A 20,957-nucleotide genomic window follows, 5' to 3' on the forward strand; every position below is an offset into this window, starting at 1 on the left:
CCAATACAAACAGATGCTGTATTATTCTATGAAATTTCCATTCTGGTTTGCTTGTGGACTATAAGTTTGGTAGCAACAAATGTTATGGGTAAGCAAAGATGATGACAAAGACATGTTCTGGATGATATTCTCAATCACAAGCTGATGGGGACCAAAATCCACTAGCCACAGGGGCTGCACAAATGTAGCAGCAATGAAAACTGAATCATAAACCCCCAAATGCGGCTGATCCATCTACCCAGGGCTGTATCTTCAAGAGGTGTGTACCAATAGCATATGGAGATGCAGTAGGCAACTGACAAGCTCCATCCACCCCCTTTCCAGCTGAGCCACAATGACTGGTTTTATGCTTGTTTTTAGTTTTCCCCAACTGAAAAGTAAAATGTGCTAGCTTAAGCCACCTTCCTGATAATCAGATTTCATGGTTGTTTGAACTAAAATGCTATGAATCACAAGATGATAAGCTGAAAGCACACACACCCCAATTATAATTACTGGAGCCATGGGCAGTAACTTGTGAAGCGATGTTTAATAAATTGCTTTAAAAGTGCCCACACCCTTGGTTAGATGATAAGTTTCTGAAGTAAGCAGGGAAATCTAGTTAAGGAAAAGTATTTCTGGGAAAAAAAAAATGTAAGAGGGAAAAAAGATTTCTTGTTCCGTTTTAAATTTAAGACTAAATTTTAACACTCAATTTGTGATTAAATTTGCAAATAGTTATTTCATTCTTTCATTCTTTTTCTGATGCCCACTGAACCCATCAGAGAATGATTAAGATGATGAATTTGAATGATAATGAAAGATGGATCTGGGAACAGTAATTCTACTCATTCTACATTAAAATTATTATAAGATAGTTCATTTACAGATTTGCATATTGTTTTAAAAAGATGCTTCATATCATTTGAGATAACTACTCCTGAAATCAGGTAGGTAGGCACACCATCCTTACGTTTTCTGAACAATTTAAATATTGTGAAGATACGATTCAATTTTCATTTTCACCATGCTTAGCACTTTTTTTTACATGTATTTTGAACCTGAGATGGAAGCAAATAAACAGTAGAAAAATATTATGAAAACATCTGTCTCGGATTTCATTACGAAACTGCTAAAGAAATAAATCTCTCTTGAGAATTGAAAAATGTTTAATGATTATTTTTAAAAAATTATGTCAAGCAACAACTATAACTTTTCATTTTACTATAAGAAAGGAAGATTCACCTAATACTTCCATCAGATAACTTCTGGCTAAATTATCTAAAAACTATGTCTTATGTCCACATTTACCATTCTGAGAATGAAAGTTATTTCATACTAAAAACAAGTGGTTTCTTTTTATTCTTGGTCCTCTGTGAAGCATAGCTGTACCAAGTAAAAACACTATGGACATCAAATAAATGAGAGAGATATCGAAGTGAAAGTCACTTATTGGGTACCTTGTTCCATCCACTGGCGTGAGCAGCTGTCTCTTGTGTGCGCTCTCGATATTCTTGGTATGTCACCGGCCTGCAGAAGTTAAACCAACACTGAAAGTTATAAAAGGAAACAAAAGAACAAGAATAAAATAAAATTCTCAGTTTCCAGAGAACAAATTATTTTCACATGTATTACAGCAAATAATTTTCAAGAGCTAACAAGTCTCACGTTTCAGGACATAAAACACCACCACCAGACAGGGTCAGGAAGGCATCACCTTCTCCCAGTTACACAATTTCACATAATTGGTTAAGTGAATTTCATAGTAATTTGATACTCTACAACTTAAAGGACATTAGATAAGTAGGTTCTCTGATATGCTACCAAAATTTCTAAGCTCTTGCATATAGTTTTTTATAGTCTAAGACTTTAAAGATAAAAAATTTCACTAAGAAATTCATATGTGAGAGAGAGGCCAATGCAGAGTAAAATTTTTATGAACAATATAGGCTATAAACCAACACAGGCTGCTTGACTGCATTAACATTAGGTTACAGTTGAAGCCTTTATTTGCAAGAAACAGCACTTTTGATCACAAAAACCCCTTCATATTTTAGTAGATGCCTCTATTTTAGATTTATCACATCTCTACTTCTCTGAATTGGGATGATGAAATTCCCCTCTTCCATACTCTTTCCTCCAAGATCACATAGCCTCTTAGAGTCAGCAACAATAAAGACTTTCTGCCAAGCGACAGCAGAAGACGTACTGCTTCAAAAGCAGTTGTCCCGAAGCCAGACCATGACAGAAGGTAAGTTCAGACTTTAGTTTAAGGGAAAAAGTGATAACTGGTGCTGGACAGAGACTGCTTATTGAACTCCAAGAACCTGTCATGATCTAACAGTCTGCTGTACGGTAACATACTTGTTTATATGCATATAAGAGGACAAGAAAATATCAAATATAAGCAAAATAAGTATTGCATCAAATAGCTGTAGCACACATGGATAAAAGAGAGTTAAAGCACACTGGGGAAAACATAATTTGGGTTCATCGTTTTAAGTGCATTCTCTTAACTTCCTTGGTACATTAGTTCCTTTAAAACACAAATCCAAATGAATCAGTGGGATGAGAAGAGCAACAACAGCTGGAAGGATATTATCAAAAGATTAAACAGTAGTTCTAGATTGCCCTATAAAAAGGCATTTGTATGTATATAGACATATTTTCACAGGCATTTCAGACTTTATATGTATGGATGTACGTACATAAATAAAAAAAATAAATACTTAGAATGCAAGTATTTTCCCATAGAAAACACAAGAAGCCTAGAACATCAGGCTACTAACAAGCTAGAACCACTTAATTTTCAAAGACCTTATCTCAGGAACTCTCCAAAAAGAATCAACCTAGAGTGCACCAGTTATGACCCCTCACTGTCAGACAGTCAGCCAATACTCCATTATCTACAACCTTTAAGACATTTAAACTTTAAATGCTGTTACTTCAATTTACCATTTTAGACACACAAAAAGGATGGGTTGCAGGACTTACTGCTAATTTTCCAACTTGTTGCCAGTCTGGTTTTTTTAGTGTGTAGCGAGGTATTTACCAAAACCTCAGCTCTTCAGAAGATACTAAGTTTGTAAGGCCACATGGGGCAAATGCCTGGCTTGTAAAGGCAAATAAGCTTCTGCCATTTCTGGAGGGACACACTGGCGTACCTTTTGCCACTTAAGGAGAAACCTGTACCCCTCTTTTCTGTGGGTAAATAATTGTTAGTTTACACAATACGGAACTTATTTTTTGACCCTACAAAAACTGCATATAGAAGCAGACAATATATATATTAGTTTCTGAAAGTTAACTGGTGAGTTGACAGAGTGTACTTTTCCAGTGGATGACTCATGGAAAGAGACAACCATCTTCATCTGTCTGGCCAGATGTCACATGGCACCTTTGCTGCAAAATCCAGGTCAGAGTCATAGAATCATAGGATGGTTTGGGTTAGAAGGAACCTTTAAAGATCATGGGCAGGGACATCTTTCACTACATCAGGCTGCCCAAAGCCCTGTCCCACCTGACTTTGAACAGTCAGTTTTAAATTATATTGGTCATAAGAAGTCAACCCTTAATTGTTGACTAGGGAGCTAGTTAAGGAATAGACGGTCTAGTTAAGGAATCACAGAATGGTTGAGGTTGGAAGGCACCGCTGGAGAACATCCTGTCCAACCTCCCTGCTCAAGCAGGGTCTCCTACAGCAGGCTGCCCAGGACCATGCCCAGAGAGCTTTTGAATATCTCCAAGGATGGAGGCTCCACAACTGCTCTGGGCAACCTGCGCCAGTGCTCAGTCACCCTCACAGTAAAAAGGTGTTTCCTGATGTTCAGATGGAATGACTTCCAAATTTGTAATCTTCCAGAAGTCTGCCATAAAGGGTATTACCTTCATGAGGGCACGAGATGCCCCTCCAATGCATGTATAGAAGGCTTAAGCCCCATGCATCAGAAAGTTTACACTAGGTGCTGATATCTAGGCTTCCAGTATCTTGTTGTTCAAACAGTTCATGAACAGCTACGCAAACTCTGGAAGAGTAGTGCTAGAGATTCTCAGCTTCTTTTGAGCCGTATTATCTAAACCAATCCACAAACAGATTCAGATAGCTATTTGCTAATGCTGCCTTCACAACTGCATTTATGTAACTATTCCTAAAGAAGCACCTTCCACCTCCAGCTCTCTACAAAAACATTCTGGAGGTCACTCAGAACAGCCAGAAGTAGTTCATGTGGATCCATTAAAATCAAGCTGGTAATTTATAATAGAAAAACAAGCAATCACAACAATTTTACCAATTTGCAAAAGACAATCAAGATACCAGCATGCCACGTACAATGTGCTATTTAAACAATAAGTTTAAACTAGAAGGACAGTTCTTAAGGCACCAAGGTTAGCCCAGGGGCCCACATTTGCTTCAGATGTGTGCCTGAATGGTGGTCATAAAGCATCTAACTACCATCCTTTCAGGGAAACTCTCCCACTCATCTTGAGCCAGACTACAAACAAACCTTCAGCTCTACTCTTAACCATAAGGTAAAAGAAGTTAATCTGGCTACAGCCCAGCATTCATGAAATTGGCAATGGCAACTGGCAGCTGCCAGCTGCTAGTTTCACCAGCAACTCAAACTACTTGAGTTAGTCTCAGAAGTTCAACGATAAAAGCTTAGAAAAATTTTAGAACTTACATTACTGCAAAGAGCAAATACCACAAAGAAGTATTTGCACATTACAACACAAAACAAAAAACCAGCCAGATAAAGGAACACTGAAAAAGAAAGAAATGTAATACAAAATGTAGTCCCATCTTTAGCATTTCAGCAGCTGTCACATGCATTTCCATGCAAAAGGAAACACCTTCCCTTTGAAAAAGCAAACGGAAACTCACTTGCTAAGCAAGCTCTGCAGTGCTTTGTGCAGATGTTCTTTCAATTCCTGGGATACTTTCTCCCCCAGATGAGCCAGGCAGTCTTCTATTGAGCTCTCTGGATTGGCAGGACTGAACACTGGGGAAGTGTGGCAGTCAAATCCTGTAGTGGTAAATGCTGAGGAAAAAAAAGTATACAAAATAAAATAAAATAGATTCATATAAGAACATCAACAGTCTCAGATTTCTTATCCCACCAGTTAACACAGTTTACGTAAGGGACAAAGAAATCACAACTCTATAGTCAAAGCATGCTATGAACCAATTGTAGTAAAACAAGTATGGTCCAAATATATTCTGGAAGTGGTACTTACAAGTCACAGATGATTTTGAGCTACATTTCCCCTCCAGTTCTTATTTCACAACTGCATCCTAACCAGCAAGTTAGCTGACTGTGCAACTATTCTCAATTTTAAGCTGATGTGAACCCTGATGGAGCAGCAAGAGAGCCTCTTTTCCATGGTAAAATTTGCCCACACATGGACGTATCTGCAGCAGTACTAGAGTACCATTTTTTAAAATAATATTTTGTTCATATAACCTTTTCCTTCACAATTTAAAACTTCTAAGAAAGGTCTGAATGGATGAACGTAAACAGATCTAGAGCCTTTCTACTTCAGATTTCCAATTTGCAACACACATGCAAAGCAAAGATTGTTTCCAAATCATCCCTTGCTGGGAGTCCTATAAAAGCCACATCTATAGGTCAAAGCATGTCACAAAAAATAAACCTGGTGGAAGTGAGAAATCAGATGGTTTAAGTCCGCACTCCCCTGTATGTTAGCTGCTGAAGAATGATTTAACTTCTGTCATCAACTGGAGCAGCTTAAGGGCTGCTTACATTTCATTATTTATAGTAGCCTATTAAATGTCATTCAATTGTTTGCTTTGTCTAGACTCCACTGCTCCAAACGGTAACGTTTAACTATTTTATTTCATGTGACAATGTGTAGAAATCTTGCGGGGGGAGGAGGGTAAAGAGATCCAATGCATCCAAAAATCTCTTTAACTAGAGTACCTGTTACAAATTAACGACCATTATAGGGCATAGAGACTATCAATTGAAATGGGAAAATCTGAAGAGCACCTTCCAAGATTTCTTCATCAAGATGTTTTAGCTCCTCCTCGATTTCTATCTTAATCTTCTCCAAAGCCTCTTTCTCCAAAGCCTGTTGTGCCATAAGCGGTTGTTGAGTCCCTAAAAGAAACCAGAGAAATTATTCAAATGTAGTATTTCGAATAAAGTAGATAATGGAACATGATATTGAAATATTAACTATAAAGGTGAAAGTTCTATTTCAGACAGCAACGCAAAAAGTATGATCCCTTAAGGACACTTATTACAAAAGTTTTATTATATGAACCCAGAAACAGATAAACTTCCAGGCCTATTCAAGATAGAATAGGTACTTTAAATATGAATATTAAAAAAAAAATTAGAACTGTAAAGCCACAAACAGAATATATAGCGGCTTTAAAAACAATCTTACCTTAAATTTAAGACCAAAATCAGACTAAGGCACCAGTCATTAATACACTCATTATCAAACTACACCAAAACAAAGCAGACATAGCATAAGCTTGATTTTTAGCAGCAAAATATAAAATTGATATCGATGCCTGCAAAATCTACAAAAATACTGAGAGCAACTATGTAATGACATCAATGAAGAGTCCCGAAATCTATTAACTCTGCATCGTTTCGTTATTCATGAGGAGTCTACAGGCCACAATGAAATAATTTAAGACCAGGTTCACAACTAACAATAGAGGCAAAGGACCCCAAAATTGTCAGTCAATTGTCAATTCTCATCTCCTAATTAAGTCATTTAGGAATTTGAAATGGCTGCATACCCCCTACATGTCGCAGTTTGGCATCACAAATACATATTCCATGTGCTGACTAGATATTTGGTAACAAGTTGTTTCAGCCATATCATTCAGGATTACATAGACTCTCAATCCTCTTAAATATTATGCTGTAGCAAAAGAGAGACACAAACTGTTTTCAAACAAGCCAAGGTATTTAAAACATTTGAATCTTTAAGGAACTGCCTGCTGAATGTCAACCTTTCCAATATAAGGCTGTATGGCAAGGTAACTACTCAAGTAACTGCTTTATGGGATGGGTACTAATGGAAAGACTAGATGTCTGGGACAGAGTTCCAGCTCAAAACTCTTGCTATTTAGCTGCTTTTTCTTTGGGTTTGCTCATCTTTATTTCTTCCATCAGCTTTCAAGCTTGTCTTCAAATCCCATTCTTAAAGCACACTACAAAAACTGTTCCATTAACTGCTGTCTTATTTTCACCAAATATCACTGAATCAACAGCCTACTACTGAAATTTTCTTCTTCCTTTCTTTCAATTCCTTAAAATGTCCTACTTGGAGATAAAATGGATCTCTGTTATATCCACACGAATATAGAAGTAAATTTTGTATCAACTTACTCCTGAAATAAATAAATAAACAAATAAAATTGACCACAAAACTTCCCTTTGCCAAGTAATCCCCCTTCCAGCCTTTTCCTTCCCTACGTTTTGGGTCAATTATCAGTCCTCATTAGCCCTGCACTCTGCTACTTTCAACAGTATCAGTGACTGGGTTACCCAAAACACATTTTCTTAGCTCTCTTACTTCTGAATATTCCTTCTAATTCTTTTTTGGGACTTTATATTCTCTCGTGCCCATGATTTAAACACCCTCTCCTGGCCGACCTTCTGATAACATTGCCCATGTCCACTGTTTCTTACTCATGCACCCAAATACTGATGACTCTCCAACCTATCTTACCCTCTCTGCACCTACACCAATTGCCTACAGCTCTACCTGGGTATCTAGACATCATTCCGCTCTGCAGATGTTCTTCACTCAGTTGAAGAAAATAAAAAGGGAAAGGATTTGTATCTGTAATGCTGATATCATTTGACTTCATTTCTTCCTCATCGCTTATATTTAACATCCAAATCTTCAGGTAAGTTCTGCAATACCCCATGTAGCTTTCTGGCATGTCTTTCTTCATGCCTGTTTTGAAGACACTAAATCATAATTTGGTGGTCTTATGAACAACTGTCTATTTTCTTCGGTTCATCTCTATTTAAATCTGCTTAAACTCACTTAAAGTGTTGTATCGCTTTCCCCTTTCCTCCATAATGGACACACAGTATCAATAGTTTTCATGCCAGAGTGTGTGAAAACTGTAAAAGCAATAATACTAGTTAACACACGCAGATGCCTAGTAAAGTACACTGTGCATTTTCTGTATTTAAAAAAACAGTAGACAGTAAGCTTGCAAGGTCTCCTACATTTGAAAAATAAGTTAAAAATCCACAGAATCAACGCACTGAATGTATGCTAATGCTTAAAAACTCAGTGCTCAAGATACCTGTGAGACAAAATCTTTCTAAACCAATGTACAAGTCAGTGTAAAATGTTTCTGTTTATTTATGTGAACAGTTTAAAGGAACAACAGATAGTCAGTTTAATTCCATTTTACTTAACCACACAGTTAGATCATCATCACCATGTTCAGAATAACTTTATTTAGCTTCTTAAATCCCTTCTCAAACAGTCTCTCTTTGCCACTCTGAACAGTAAATTCCAGAGAGGAGCAAACTGTTCCTCCTTTTGGTTAATGAACAGACACTTACTAATGCCTTGTCAGTCCCTTTAAGGTCGCCTCTTTGAATGACCGAACCATTGCTTCACAGTCAAGTGCAACAAGTATATGCAAGTACCAACTCTTATTTTAACCTGTGCTTCACCCTGTATATGGAAGGGATGAGGCTATTCAGAAGAGCACCCGTTCTCACGGGACTAATGTGATGATGATCACACATGACAAGCTGTCATACTTGATAATAAGTCACCCGGAAAATGGAAGGAGGAGAAATTCCATTGCTGTCAGCATACAAAAGAGCTGTTTAGATAATCAGTGCTGCAGTCAATGGTTTCCATCTCGTAACACCCACAACTTTGCAGCAGCTGCTGATTCCAATAGCACCTGACTATTCAGTCGTGCCAAAACATCAAAAACCTACCCCTCCCGGACCAGCGACTTTGCACTGTTTATTCCCCTAATTATCAATGGACTTCAGCTTTCTGCATCTCCTGTATGTTTACCCCTACCAACAAAAATTGCACCCAATGTTGGAGAGCAGCGTATTCCAATAGCAAAGGTCCTAAGCGAGCGGTACCTTTTTCTCTTCTAGACGACTTCCAAGTCAGTTTGCAAATAGGTAGAATAAAACAGTAAAAATAGCTTCTAGTAGATGAGAACATGTTTTAGTTGTTTAATAATGCAAATGGTCACACCAGAAATGGTACCTGTAAGATGCATAAACACTGAATGCTTTCCTATGCTGAAAAAACAGGTTTGCCTATTAGGGGCTTTTGGTAAACTGACTCTGAAAGGCCTCTTCCCAGCCCAAAGACACAACAAACCTCTGTTACACAGTCTTACACAAGGAAGTTAGTGCATTATACTTTCTATTTATGGAAGAAATGTTCCCTTTTGCACAAGCATGTTCTTGCTTTTCAGGTATTTGGAGGTAACCTGCAAAGTAGGGGAAAACGTATTCTAAAAGTCCATCAAGCACTGCATCACTGACAATCAGACAGTGTTACGACTACTAAATAAAGTAACACTTCAGTAAAACTCCACTGATAAGGCCATTCCAGAAGTTTAGTAACAATAAAAGACTAACCCATTCTCCAGGTTTGACCCCAGGAGGAGGAGGGATGGGAAGTCATTCATCTGAGCGAGAGAGCCGGCACATCTGATTCTACAGTGTTTGTTTCAAACTACAGCTAACAAGAGACAACAGCAACTATAAGGAGAGACTGAAAAGCTGTTATGTCTTCTTAGTTCAAGTGAATGCAGGGTCAATGAAAAAGAAAGCCTTTGATGTCACAGATGGCTCCCGATTTTTTTTGTCTTCATGCTTGTAGTTTTCATTTACCAATATCTCTGTTTTCAAGTTCACCTAGGTTTCTATATTACCGTCAGTATAGTTAACATTGACTTAAAAATTTAGTTTCAGCATGATTCTAGTATTTCTTTAACATCTCAGGTTTTTTAAAACAATGAGAAAAAGCGTCTAAAATTTCTGCAAGTACTGAGAAGTGACAAAAATATAAGAAATCTCTTTACAAATGTATTCATCTGTTTCCTTTAATGAAAAGTATATCCATTACCCCAGCAAACTCCAGAACAGACAGCCATACACAGACGTAGCCCGTGATTTTAAAAGATGTTTAAAAGTTCTTTATAAACCGTAAGAAGGCTCAATTTAGAAGAAACTAAAAAAGTCCAAAATATGAAGAACCAAAAAGAGATAAGACATTGCCAACTAGTTGTCTATTATTTTGTAGCCAGAGAGAAGGCTTAATTAAGTGGGAATTCACATGCCTGGAGGGACCACATCTTTCTCCTCCAAGTCATACCCCGAGAGCTCCCTTTCCTTGCCTCGGTTCAGGAAATAGCTCCCCCCGTTACCATGACCTGGATTGGTCTGATGTACAATGTAGCTTTTCAGATTGTGACTTTTCAGCCAAAGTAGGTATGTTTTGCCCTAAGAGGAAAGTTTGTAAGGAACGAGTTACTCACCTAAGCTAAAAACACCTCAGAAACTCCTTCATTACCTACAGACCAACAACAGGTACTATGAAGGGTAAGTGAAGATACAGGGATGGAGTACAAAGAAAACCAAGATACTCTGCAACAGCCACTCCAACAGCCACCTGATGACATAAACAACAGCAGGTAACCTACCCATGACGGTCAAAACCATATATAAGAGGTACTATTGTTAGATTTGGGATGGCCACTAAGGAGCCTTGAGCTCACCCACAACGCACGAAACCTGACCATCTCTGCCTATCTATAAGTGTGTTTCCTGAGATGTGAGAGTTCACTTCTAACCAAAGCTTGTAAACAAATAAATGTAAAACCCATCCCTCCCACTATCCCAGTTCAACACTGCTCAGCTGTAAGAAATGTGTGTGAGAAACCACTAAAATGGCTTGCTCATTGAATATATACAGCGCTTCATACAGCAATTCCAAAACAGATAATAAATGGTTAAAAGAACATCGTGCACAATAATTGGATTAAAGCACTGTGACTAGCATACACCTAGGGAAACTGTAAAACTGTCAAAACCTTGTTCACCTCTTGAGCAAGCTATGCCACCATGCAGTAGTGGCATTGATTATAAACCTTCCAGATGCTATGAAAGCCAAGGGATTATTTAAGATTTCTCATTCTGTCAAGGAAAACACAGGAAAACTACTTTCCTTCAGAATCTTCATTATGGCCACAGGCTCATGGGATAGGGTCAAACCATGGGGAAGTAGATTAAAAACCAGAAATACACTAAAAATTACTCCTTGGTGAAACATAAAGCAGCATTTATAATACAAATATATTGAATCACAAAATCAAAGTACTTCGACTCACTTAAAAAGTAAGTAGCACTAACAACTGCAGCAGACTGGAAGCTTCTATATGAGCGTGAACTTCAGGGGGGAAAATGTAGAAATGTTTTCCAATACTTGATATTTATTTTCTGTGTACGAACCAGTAGTTATAGATACTACAGGAGTTCTGAAAAAATACTAAAGCATCTTTCCACAATGTAATAAACAGATAACTGAGAGCTTCCACACACATTTTAAATAATTGTACTCATCTGTTGCCTCAAACGACATGAACTTACACAGATGATATCTTACCATGTGTGTTTTATCAGATCTATCCAAGCAATTTGTATTATTCACCTATCTGAAAACCTACCAAAAAAGTAACAAAGTTTACTGCTGATGGACTTTGCTTTAAATACACTGAAGTGGGTGCTACGCAGAATCACTATTCTGCCAAAACTGCAATAGAAGTGATCTCTCAAAATATTGCCCAGCTAAAGTTGCCGGATTTTCCTCTGGAGACACTGAAATCCACTACAGAATACTACACTGAAATCCACTACAGACTGCTATGGAGCTGTAATGTCAAAAGATTGGTTTATCCAATAAAACTGCCTTTCTTTCAAGAGGCTGGAATACTGCGGATGGTTCTCTCTTCAGTCCCTGCACTGAAGAGCAGCTATGTAAATAAAACTTTTGAAGTAGTAATCAGATGTTGACTTAAAGATCGGATTTCTTTGCTTGAAGTCAGCAGTGGTTTTAGCTCTTCTAATTGAAGCCATCTTTCTTGCACCAAAATCAAGACCAACCAAGAGATCCAAAAGGAAACACAATGAGGTAATTTTCTATGTAATTTGCCTGAGTTTTCTCTTTACTAAATAAAATCCCTCCGAAAACCATCACTCTGGTAAAGCATATTAAAGCATATTATGTCTGCAAAAAATGAGAAGTTTTAAGATGAAATCTAACAAATAGCTTAAAGATTTACTCTTATCTGAGTTTTTGGAACAAAAAGACATACATCAGAAAAAGAAGTCTCTAGCATGAAATGCAGGAAAACAAGTTTGGGGGAGATGACCATAGGAGGAAAGGGAGAGGAATGGACAAAAGCATTCAACTTCTCCTGCCAGTTCTAGCAGAGATAAAATAGTACCACTCCTGTTGGGAAAGATAGCTTTTTTGGTTGGTTTTTTGAGCCATCAGATACATTTTCTAGTTTAACTGGAGTGTTGAAACTTCACTGAAATCTGGAAGACTGCTGTAGAAGGAGACTCAAGGGAGGTACGGAAATACTAACTACACCTAGTGTGCCTTATTTTGCCACGTTCTGTATACATGCAATGGAAAGAGAGAAGATCCTCCAGCCGGTGATAGAAGGTGGCTGTAATCAGGATCCTGCTCTGAACCGCCCTCTAGAGGAGTCCTCCACTCTCCAATACTGCAGGAGACTTGAAAGAGATTAACATAGTGAGGACAAAGCCAGCCTTTCTGGATACTCCCCTTATATTGTAACATGATACATAAATCAGACAAAGAGTAAGGACTTATTTGGACCTAAGAAAAATACATGAAGGGAAAGTACCACATACCAGAGTCAATACCTCATATGAACAAAACACATAAAATAGAGAACATCAACTAAAATAGGAACAGGCAATAGCCAAACATCACTGCCTCAACTGTTTCCCATGAAAGGTCTGTCAGGACAATAACCAAATTAAAGCAAATAAGATAAAGTGACAGGTACTTTGTATCAGAATCCTCTCAATTCATAGATCAACAGCGTTCAGCCACAGAGAGTAGAAAGACTACTGACCACCGTTTTAAAGTACCACAAAAATCATCAATGAAAGGAACACGGGATCAGTCAAGATATCGGATCAACGGTTGATGACACTGCTTTAAAAACACACTGACAAGCACAATGTAATGTCGTACCGTTGCCACCCCTCATACGTCTTCCTTACCAAAAACCAGAAGTTTCCTCTTCATGATGGGATTCTACACAACAGCTATTCATTTTCATTTACTGGCTTTCGCATCTCTTTTGTCCTAACCAGGTCTCTCATACCACGCTTCTTACTGTAATACCCAGCTACCTTCCAGCAGTGCATTAGGCAGTGCAGGTAATATCCATTACAGGCTGCTTCTTCTCTCGCTGTCTCTCTAGGGAAGAATATAGAGCATATAGAGCAGAGTGCTTTGGTACAGCTCTCCGCAAGCAGGCATCAACCACATGCCAGACAACAAGGAGATACAGACTGTATATATAAACTACTTAATATTCAAAGAAGATGCATACACTACTTCAAAATAAACACACGGCTGTTACCACACATACCCTCAGAGTGCACCTGCAACAACTGTTCAATTACAAGCAACAAGAAAAGAAGTAGGAGAAAGGATTTTTAAAAAGTAACTGTCAGACAAATGAAAGCTGTTGGAAGCATGGAAAGCAGAAAAGCAACAGGAGAAGTGAGTTAGGAAAGAATGAAACAAATCCTGAAGCAGAAGGATAAAGTGTTTGCACTTAGTTCAGTAACAGCCTGAAGTCCATCCAAGGCATTACAAAAGAGAGTGAGAAACAGCACGGCAGATTAAAAGTAAGGGAAAATTATTTTATCCAGAGTCTTTGATCAGAAAGCAGGAAAAACACTGAAAGAGAGATGAAATAATTACAGTGAAAGATGACCAGGGGAGGAGAAGTTGTGTTCACTGCCTAGTTTTGGGAGTGAGGGTGGGGGAAATGTAGGAGAATTTCCTGTTTAGAAGGGAAGGTTTAAAGCAACAAGGATGAAAGAACAGATTTGGAAAGTATCAATGCTTTAGAGTGTTTTAACAGCAAAACCAACTACAGCCTGCTGTCACACAAGCTAACATATCTAAATAATACCTGAAAAGTAGACTCAACAGTTATCTTTACTCAGGAACTTAAAAGTCCTCTTAATTGACTACAAAATTTTTATTTAAGCATTTGTAGCTTCCTCTTTATACAGTTTTAATATTGCTCTTTAATTTAAATATTTCTTAGAGGTAATAAGAATCAGTTGAAAGGTTTCCCCTCAATTTTCAAATATTTCAAAGGTAACTACAGCCAAATTATCAAAAGCACATTTTCCAACAAAGGGTTTTATGAAACAGCTTCTTGGCACTAAGGTACCTCTCCTTTCACGGACCACAGATGCAGTCAAAGTGGAAGTAATAGACATACCTCAAATATACTAAGATTAATTTTATAAACGATATATAATATAACCAGCATATGCTAGATTATGCTATATGCTTTCATGCCAAACTGATAAAATTATTTCTGTCATAACTTTGATGCTATCTTTTCTTTTCAAGAATTTCTCATTTCATGACAGGTAAGTTCAGTAAGTAACAGAGTATGCATTCTTAAAAGCTTGTTCAAGAAAAAAGATTCTGAAGACTTTTTTTTTTTTTAATATGCCTTTCATCAGAATAAGTTCTGAATCACAGGAACTAGTAGTGACTGAAACGTCATTAAGAAGTGACAAGCCACCAAAACAATCTTGACAAACAACATTGTTTAAGTGCTCGCCACCACAAAATAAAGGAAGTTTTACTATGTAGGTTTATGTGAAACACAACCTATCAAGCTTCTTTTATTCTGCCTCTTATTTATTTATTTAACCTTTATGCATATAGCATAAATCTGTTCTGGAAGAAACATCTGACTCTGTCTGACTCCATGCAGTCCTTGACTTCTTAAAAATAAACAAACAAACAGGTGCAGCACAGGCCAGGTTAAGCCTCACATCTCCGCACTACCACTGACTGACAACAACAAGAAGCATTAACGTAATAGGGCAAAACTATTTAGCACATGAGATTGTTCATGTCATCGATCGGAGTTTATACTGGTAAACACCACCTCACCCCTGCTTACTTCCACTTGCCTCCCAAAAAAAGCAAGCATGGGCTCAAATTCTCAAGATGCCTCAACAAAGATAATATATATCCATCCCTCCTAACCTGAAGACAGCTACTAAAACCACTGATTTGCTTCATCAACACCAGTCGGCCCTGGCATAGCTCAAATTAAAACAGTAATCTAAATACGAACAGCTTTGTTTCCATCAGCATCTCTTCCCATTATTTTAAATGAATAAAATAAGAGATGCATTACACTAAACATCAGGCTAACGTTCTGCACCCATGCACAAACAGTTGAAGAACTAATTGCAAAAATAGTTGCATATGTAAACAGGTACAGATGAATATGTAACTATTACCTTGAGCTGAAGGAGGATGATGCTCCTGGGGCTTCTCTTGTGATAAAAGTCCCAGGTAGCTGAGAACTACGTATTTTGTTTCATAGTGAAATCCTACAGGCACAGCAGTAGAGGACGCCATCGGGTTGGCTTGCAATGTGGCAGTGCTCTTATGGGGCACGTAGGGTTTTCTCTGGGTAGCTGAGGAAGACTGTAAGGAAAGAATAGAGTGTTTTGTTTGTTATTTTATAAGGCTGCAATAGGTCATGAACTCATACATAACAAGGAATTATGTAACAATCGTGAAGTAATATCCAGGTTTTGGCCCTGATATCCTATGCATTCTTATTTTAATAAGAACCGTGCAGAGTAAAAACAAGTGCCCCCCAGTCCAGCGCCCTGCCTGCCTGCTGCCAGCCGTGGCATTTCTCACTCCTGCTTGGCATATGTACTCTCACATGAAAGCAGACTGAACAGTTCCTCACCGTGTGCCTGCCTCCTAATGCCTCCCAACTCAACCACACACAAAAATACACATGTATTCATGCAAGGAGGTTTTGAGGGATTCTGAAGACTTAGTTAACTGCAATTTGAGGTAAAAAGACAGGTTCTGAGGAGACTCTCTTCCCCTAAGCCTCCGATGAGCGTTTTCCCAATTCTCTGCTTTCTCAGATTCTCTATTATGATGCTTAAAAATTTTAATGCGGAAAAAGTGACCACAATTGCCTTGAATTCATTTTACTGTTCCAACAGCAATGGAAAACATATGGTCAACAGAGGAAATTCCACATTCATTGTAGGGATTGGAAGAACAGATGGTTGTGTGTCCTGGATTTCTCACCCAGACATTAATACTTAAAAAACAGAAATCCACACCTAGCAGCAACATTTGCCCAAATACCTTCCCTGTTTTACTTTATTTGTTTTGTCGCTTTTTTCAAACATCCAAATAAGAAGTTTTTCCAATAACGAAAAATGAAGGTAGAGAGAAATTTAAACAGCCATAAAGAACAAGGGGGGAAAAAATATTTCAGAAGGCAACGTGGGAAGTGGGGAAAAAGCCATAAAACAGATTCAAAAGAAGTTTCAGATTAATCAACATCTTTTAGCTCTTTATATTAGGAACAGTCTGGATAACTATGTCCAACGCACAATCTACTTGACGAATCAAATAACAATATTTAGGGCTTTAAGATAAACTCTCAAAATTAAGTTCTTCATCACTTTAAAGAGTCATTCCCAAACAAGTAGTAGTCCACTCTTGGCCATCAGAATGGATGTCTACCTGAAAGGCATGCAGAAAAGTTCACACTACAGAACAGCTACCTAACAGATACCGAAGGAGCTAGACAATTTACTAGTGTGAGAGCGCAGTTACACTTAGAAGAAATATTTAAACCAAGTTTAAAGCTTAAAGGAGTTCGAATGAGAAAAATGCTATATACGTGGAGCAGGAGTTGGAACATCTCAAGAGGGTTCCTGATTACATTGGAAATGCCTTGGGACTGAGAGAACCAGGTTCCCAAACCAAAGCACAATCTGCAAATGTAGCCTCAAGATTAAGAATAATAATAATAATAAACAGAGCAAGCAAAAGGAAAAGGAAAGCATCGACCTGTCTAGCTATGCAGGACGCCTGGGCTAACTTCTAACCCCCCTCCTCCCTGGAAAGGAATTCAGATTAATAGCAGTACAACTGGTTACTGAGGATAAACAGAACTATTAACTGTGCTGTGGCATGGTTACTGTGTGAGTAGGTAGCTTGGCAAAGAAAAAATTATCCGTCAAACTAAAAGCTGCAGAAGAAAAAGAGTTGGTGCAAAATTGGCTAAGTTCTTCTGTTAATCTTCAGCAACTCCAGCTTCTGAAACTCACTCAGTATTGAAAACAGGAGAGGACTCTTTCATGAAGACTATACTCTGGAAGCTCTGCCTCTTGCCATGTATTTCAAAATGCCTGAAGTACTCTACCAGAAAGATTCAGTTGAGTCTTTGCTACGGCTTGAACTGAAGTAGTGATTTATATAGGAAAGAACCAATGTCGAAACTTTGAGCCAACACTCAACCCTCTTCCCTTGGAGCAGTAATCCTATATTTATGTTGCCTCTTCCATCCCAGAGTGCTCTACAGGCAACGACGTATCATGCTTCAGAAATGTAAGAAATTAAGGCAGAGGATAAGCACAGCTTTTGCACAATACAGTTACCCTTCAGCCACTTCCATAAACTGAGACTTTCATAAAGCAGGGAGATTTGGAAAAAAAAAAAAAAACCAAAACTGCTCAGAAGACTTTAGGATCCTTTAACAATAGATCTGCTCTTCAGACCAGATCCCCAGATGCCATCACCACATTACGTTCACATCACCAGGTGTGAAAGATGCCATTCACCAAAAAGCAAAAGCTCCCCAGCACGTTTCAGTTCTGGTTTGTTCAGTGGAGATCCACACTCCTGAAACCAACACGCTTCTCGCAACACCTACACAGTGAATGGGAGCCCTTCCAGACAACATGAACTGATCTGTCCTGAAAGAATCAGTCTGACGGATGGTCCAGAGACATCCAGACACTACGCTGAGGATCGAAGAACAAGTCTGAACATATAACAAAGATTATTCTTCAAAATATAATTCCAAATCAATGCAGAAAATGAAAGAAAAAAAACAGTCGATCAAAACAAGCATGAGACTCCATACCAGCACAGTGATCCATGTGCAACAGTGAGGCCTAATTCACGAAAATTTCAGCATGCTTAGCTCAGCAACTCTGGAGGGAGGAGGAAAGAAAAAAAGAGAGAGAATCAGACCACAGCTTATTTAAATAGTGGTTAATGTTTCCCTGGGAAAAGAATGAAGAAACAAAGCTTTGGATGAAAAAAAAGTAATCACTTTGGTCAATATATTCTGAGAGGTAGTTTTATACTGAAATGAGAAGGGAGACTTAAGAACTTGAATGGAAGAAATATCTTCAGCTTCACATAAAAGAATGTCAGACTGGGAACGCACTTCAGAATCACTGGTCCTCCTTTGAGAGAAGCCCACAGCACAGCAACTGAATTACTCATTTTGAATTGTGAATGACTGTTTTGTTTACAAAAAGAAATAGAGAAATATTGACTCAGATACTGTAAATATCTCAGAAAAGGCCATTTTTCAGGAATGAGTGGGATTAAAAAAGGACATGCAGCTTGAGAGACCTGATCAGAGGAAGGAGAGCTTTCCACTACAGGAGTAAAATGGAAGAGAGTCCAGAAACCGTTTAAGACAATAAGACAAAGGCTTGTATGGGAGATGTGATGGAGCCAAGGAAATAAAGCATTATACAGACTATGTAAGCCTCAAAGCAAGGGCAAGAGGTTTACTTCTGGTGTAACAGATTCACTGCAAGAATATTGCCTCTTAAAAAGCTAAAGAGATCAAAATTACTACCAATTACTCCCTGGAAAAAACTTCACCCTTCTCAATTCCTGCACCCTTGAGAGAATAAAAGGCTACACCTGTTGAAGCTTACTTAGCTTGCTACTCCTCCAACCCTGCTGTCGCTTGTTTCATGTGGGCTGAACTGCTCAGCTGACCTGAGAACGGGAGTCCCAGTCAGACTGACATTTCCTCGTGCAACCTGTCACATTCTAATCCACAGCAGAGTTATACGTTAGATAACAGGCAACGCCAGTCTACCAATGAATACAGTGAGCATAATCCCCTGGCGATGAGGCTCTGCTATGTTTCAGTCCTTATCTGCAAAATCCTAGCGTGCATCAAGCTACGTTTACCGTGCATCATTCAAAAGACAAAATGCAACAGCATTATGATACTACCCGTAAGAACAGTTCACCAGCTGCCACCAAGATCTACTGCGCATCTATTCGACTGTTGCAGGTCAGAGCCTTGCCTTTTGCATTTAGAGATGTAGCCTTGTAAAGTATTTTGCTGCATGTTTATAAACAAAACAGTAGGTGATCAATATCGCTACCGATTTCTAATGCACTAAAAGCACAGGTCCAGAAACAACAGCGCAGTCACAGATTGCCTTCTTTTTACAAATAACACCGCCACCATGACCGTCCCACTTGAAAACAGAGTGAATCCAGGGCTGGATGCAGTTCCCAGCTACAGCCCAGGTTACCAAGCCACACTTACCGGCTACAAACTTAATCATCCTAGACCACCGCTCTAGCAGAACGCTTCCTGCTGCTGGAGAATTATTTCAAAGCACGCATGGTCTCAGTCAGCAAGTGTTCACCCAAGCACGGACAGGGAGATTTAGCGAGGCAACCAAACGGTAGCAGCGGAGTTCAAATCATTTTTAGGGCAGTGTGCCACTGATATATTCACAGGTTTGGGTCATCATCCTGATATCAATCTCTGCAACAGGTAACCACTCTCAGTTCACTCTAATCTATGGCCTTACGCTTATACGGTGCTCTTTATCCAAATGTACTGAATTTCAAGGAGTTGCAGGTCTGCAAAACCACACCCCGTATCAACAAGATGGAAAATATTCAAGTGCTCTGCAACCTTACCAGAAGGCTTGTGTGGAGATTTTGGATGAGACTTGCATGTATGGACTAGTTTAACCTTGCAGCAGTTTGTCTCTGAAAACACTTCATGTAACAGGTAGGACTTTGCAAAGCACCCGATTGAGATCAAGTTGGAAGATAAATTCTTCAGAGTACTCTTCCAACAGTATGTGATGGTACGACTAGGAGATTGTTTTTAATAAACTGAGAGCTACTGAGTTCAAACATGTCAGTTCTACTGGAAATGAATCAATACTGCATCCATTACTGATCCTCTAGTGGCACTTAATGGATAGAAATACTGGAAAATATGATAGACATTTATCTGGGCAGTGGTTTTAGCTGGCCTTAGAGGGAAATGTAATTAAGTGAACACTCTAGGCAGATGGTTTAATTTTTCTTTTAGGAAGAAAAACAAAAACTGCATGAGTTATCCACTATAAAGGTTCTCAATCTTTTCCAGCTTTAAACCGTCTTACCACAATATTAAATCATTACAAACCCAGCTTTCATTAACAAGTTTTCACTCACTTTCTTCTTTAATTTGCCAAGCGCTATTTGGATTTGAAAGCGAACAAGAGGACAAGGCAGGTAAGGCAGAAGCCCCGGGCTCCCTGTAAGTTTCAACAGCGCCGGACGACCGCAGAGCCCGAGCGGACGAGCAGCCTGCGAGAGCGACTCAGTTACTACGGCGATGAATGTGAAAAAGAGGACAAGGCAGGTAAGGCAGAAGCCCCGGGCTCCCTGTAAGTTTCAACAGCGCCGGACGACCGCAGAGCCCGAGCGGACGAGCAGCCTGCGAGAGCGACTCAGTTACTACGGCGATGAATGAGATATTTATATCCGGGCAGAAACAGCAAGGAGCAGAAAGCCGGGATGAGTCA

At 38.8% G+C, this 20,957-nt stretch overlaps 1 protein-coding gene across 2 annotated transcripts in view; it reads right to left on the reverse strand.

Annotated features, from left to right (window-relative positions):
• BCL2L13 (BCL2-like 13 (apoptosis facilitator)) overlaps positions 1-18,323 on the reverse strand; it is a 39,810-nt gene extending 21,487 nt beyond the window's left edge. Inside the window, exons 1-5 of one of the 2 annotated variants that reach the window (XM_009332873.1) lie at positions 18,251-18,323; positions 15,579-15,768; positions 5,988-6,098; positions 4,862-5,018; positions 1,440-1,509 (exon numbers count right to left, since the gene is read on the reverse strand). In XM_009332873.1, the coding sequence (XP_009331148.1) occupies positions 1,440-1,509; positions 4,862-5,018; positions 5,988-6,098; positions 15,579-15,699 (459 nt within the window). In that variant the 5' untranslated portion in view covers positions 15,700-15,768; positions 18,251-18,323. Of the gene's footprint in view, positions 1-1,439; positions 1,510-4,861; positions 5,019-5,987; positions 6,099-13,289; positions 13,399-15,578; positions 15,769-18,250 lie in introns of those variants that run through there. The other variant, XM_009332874.1, reaches the window with a different exon arrangement.
• Between the last annotated feature and the right edge of the window lie 2,634 nt (positions 18,324-20,957).

This window comes from Pygoscelis adeliae, unplaced genomic scaffold (genome assembly GCF_000699105.1).
Source record: "Pygoscelis adeliae isolate BGI_AS28 unplaced genomic scaffold, ASM69910v1 Scaffold38, whole genome shotgun sequence".
Lineage (NCBI taxonomy): Eukaryota > Metazoa > Chordata > Aves > Sphenisciformes > Spheniscidae > Pygoscelis > Pygoscelis adeliae.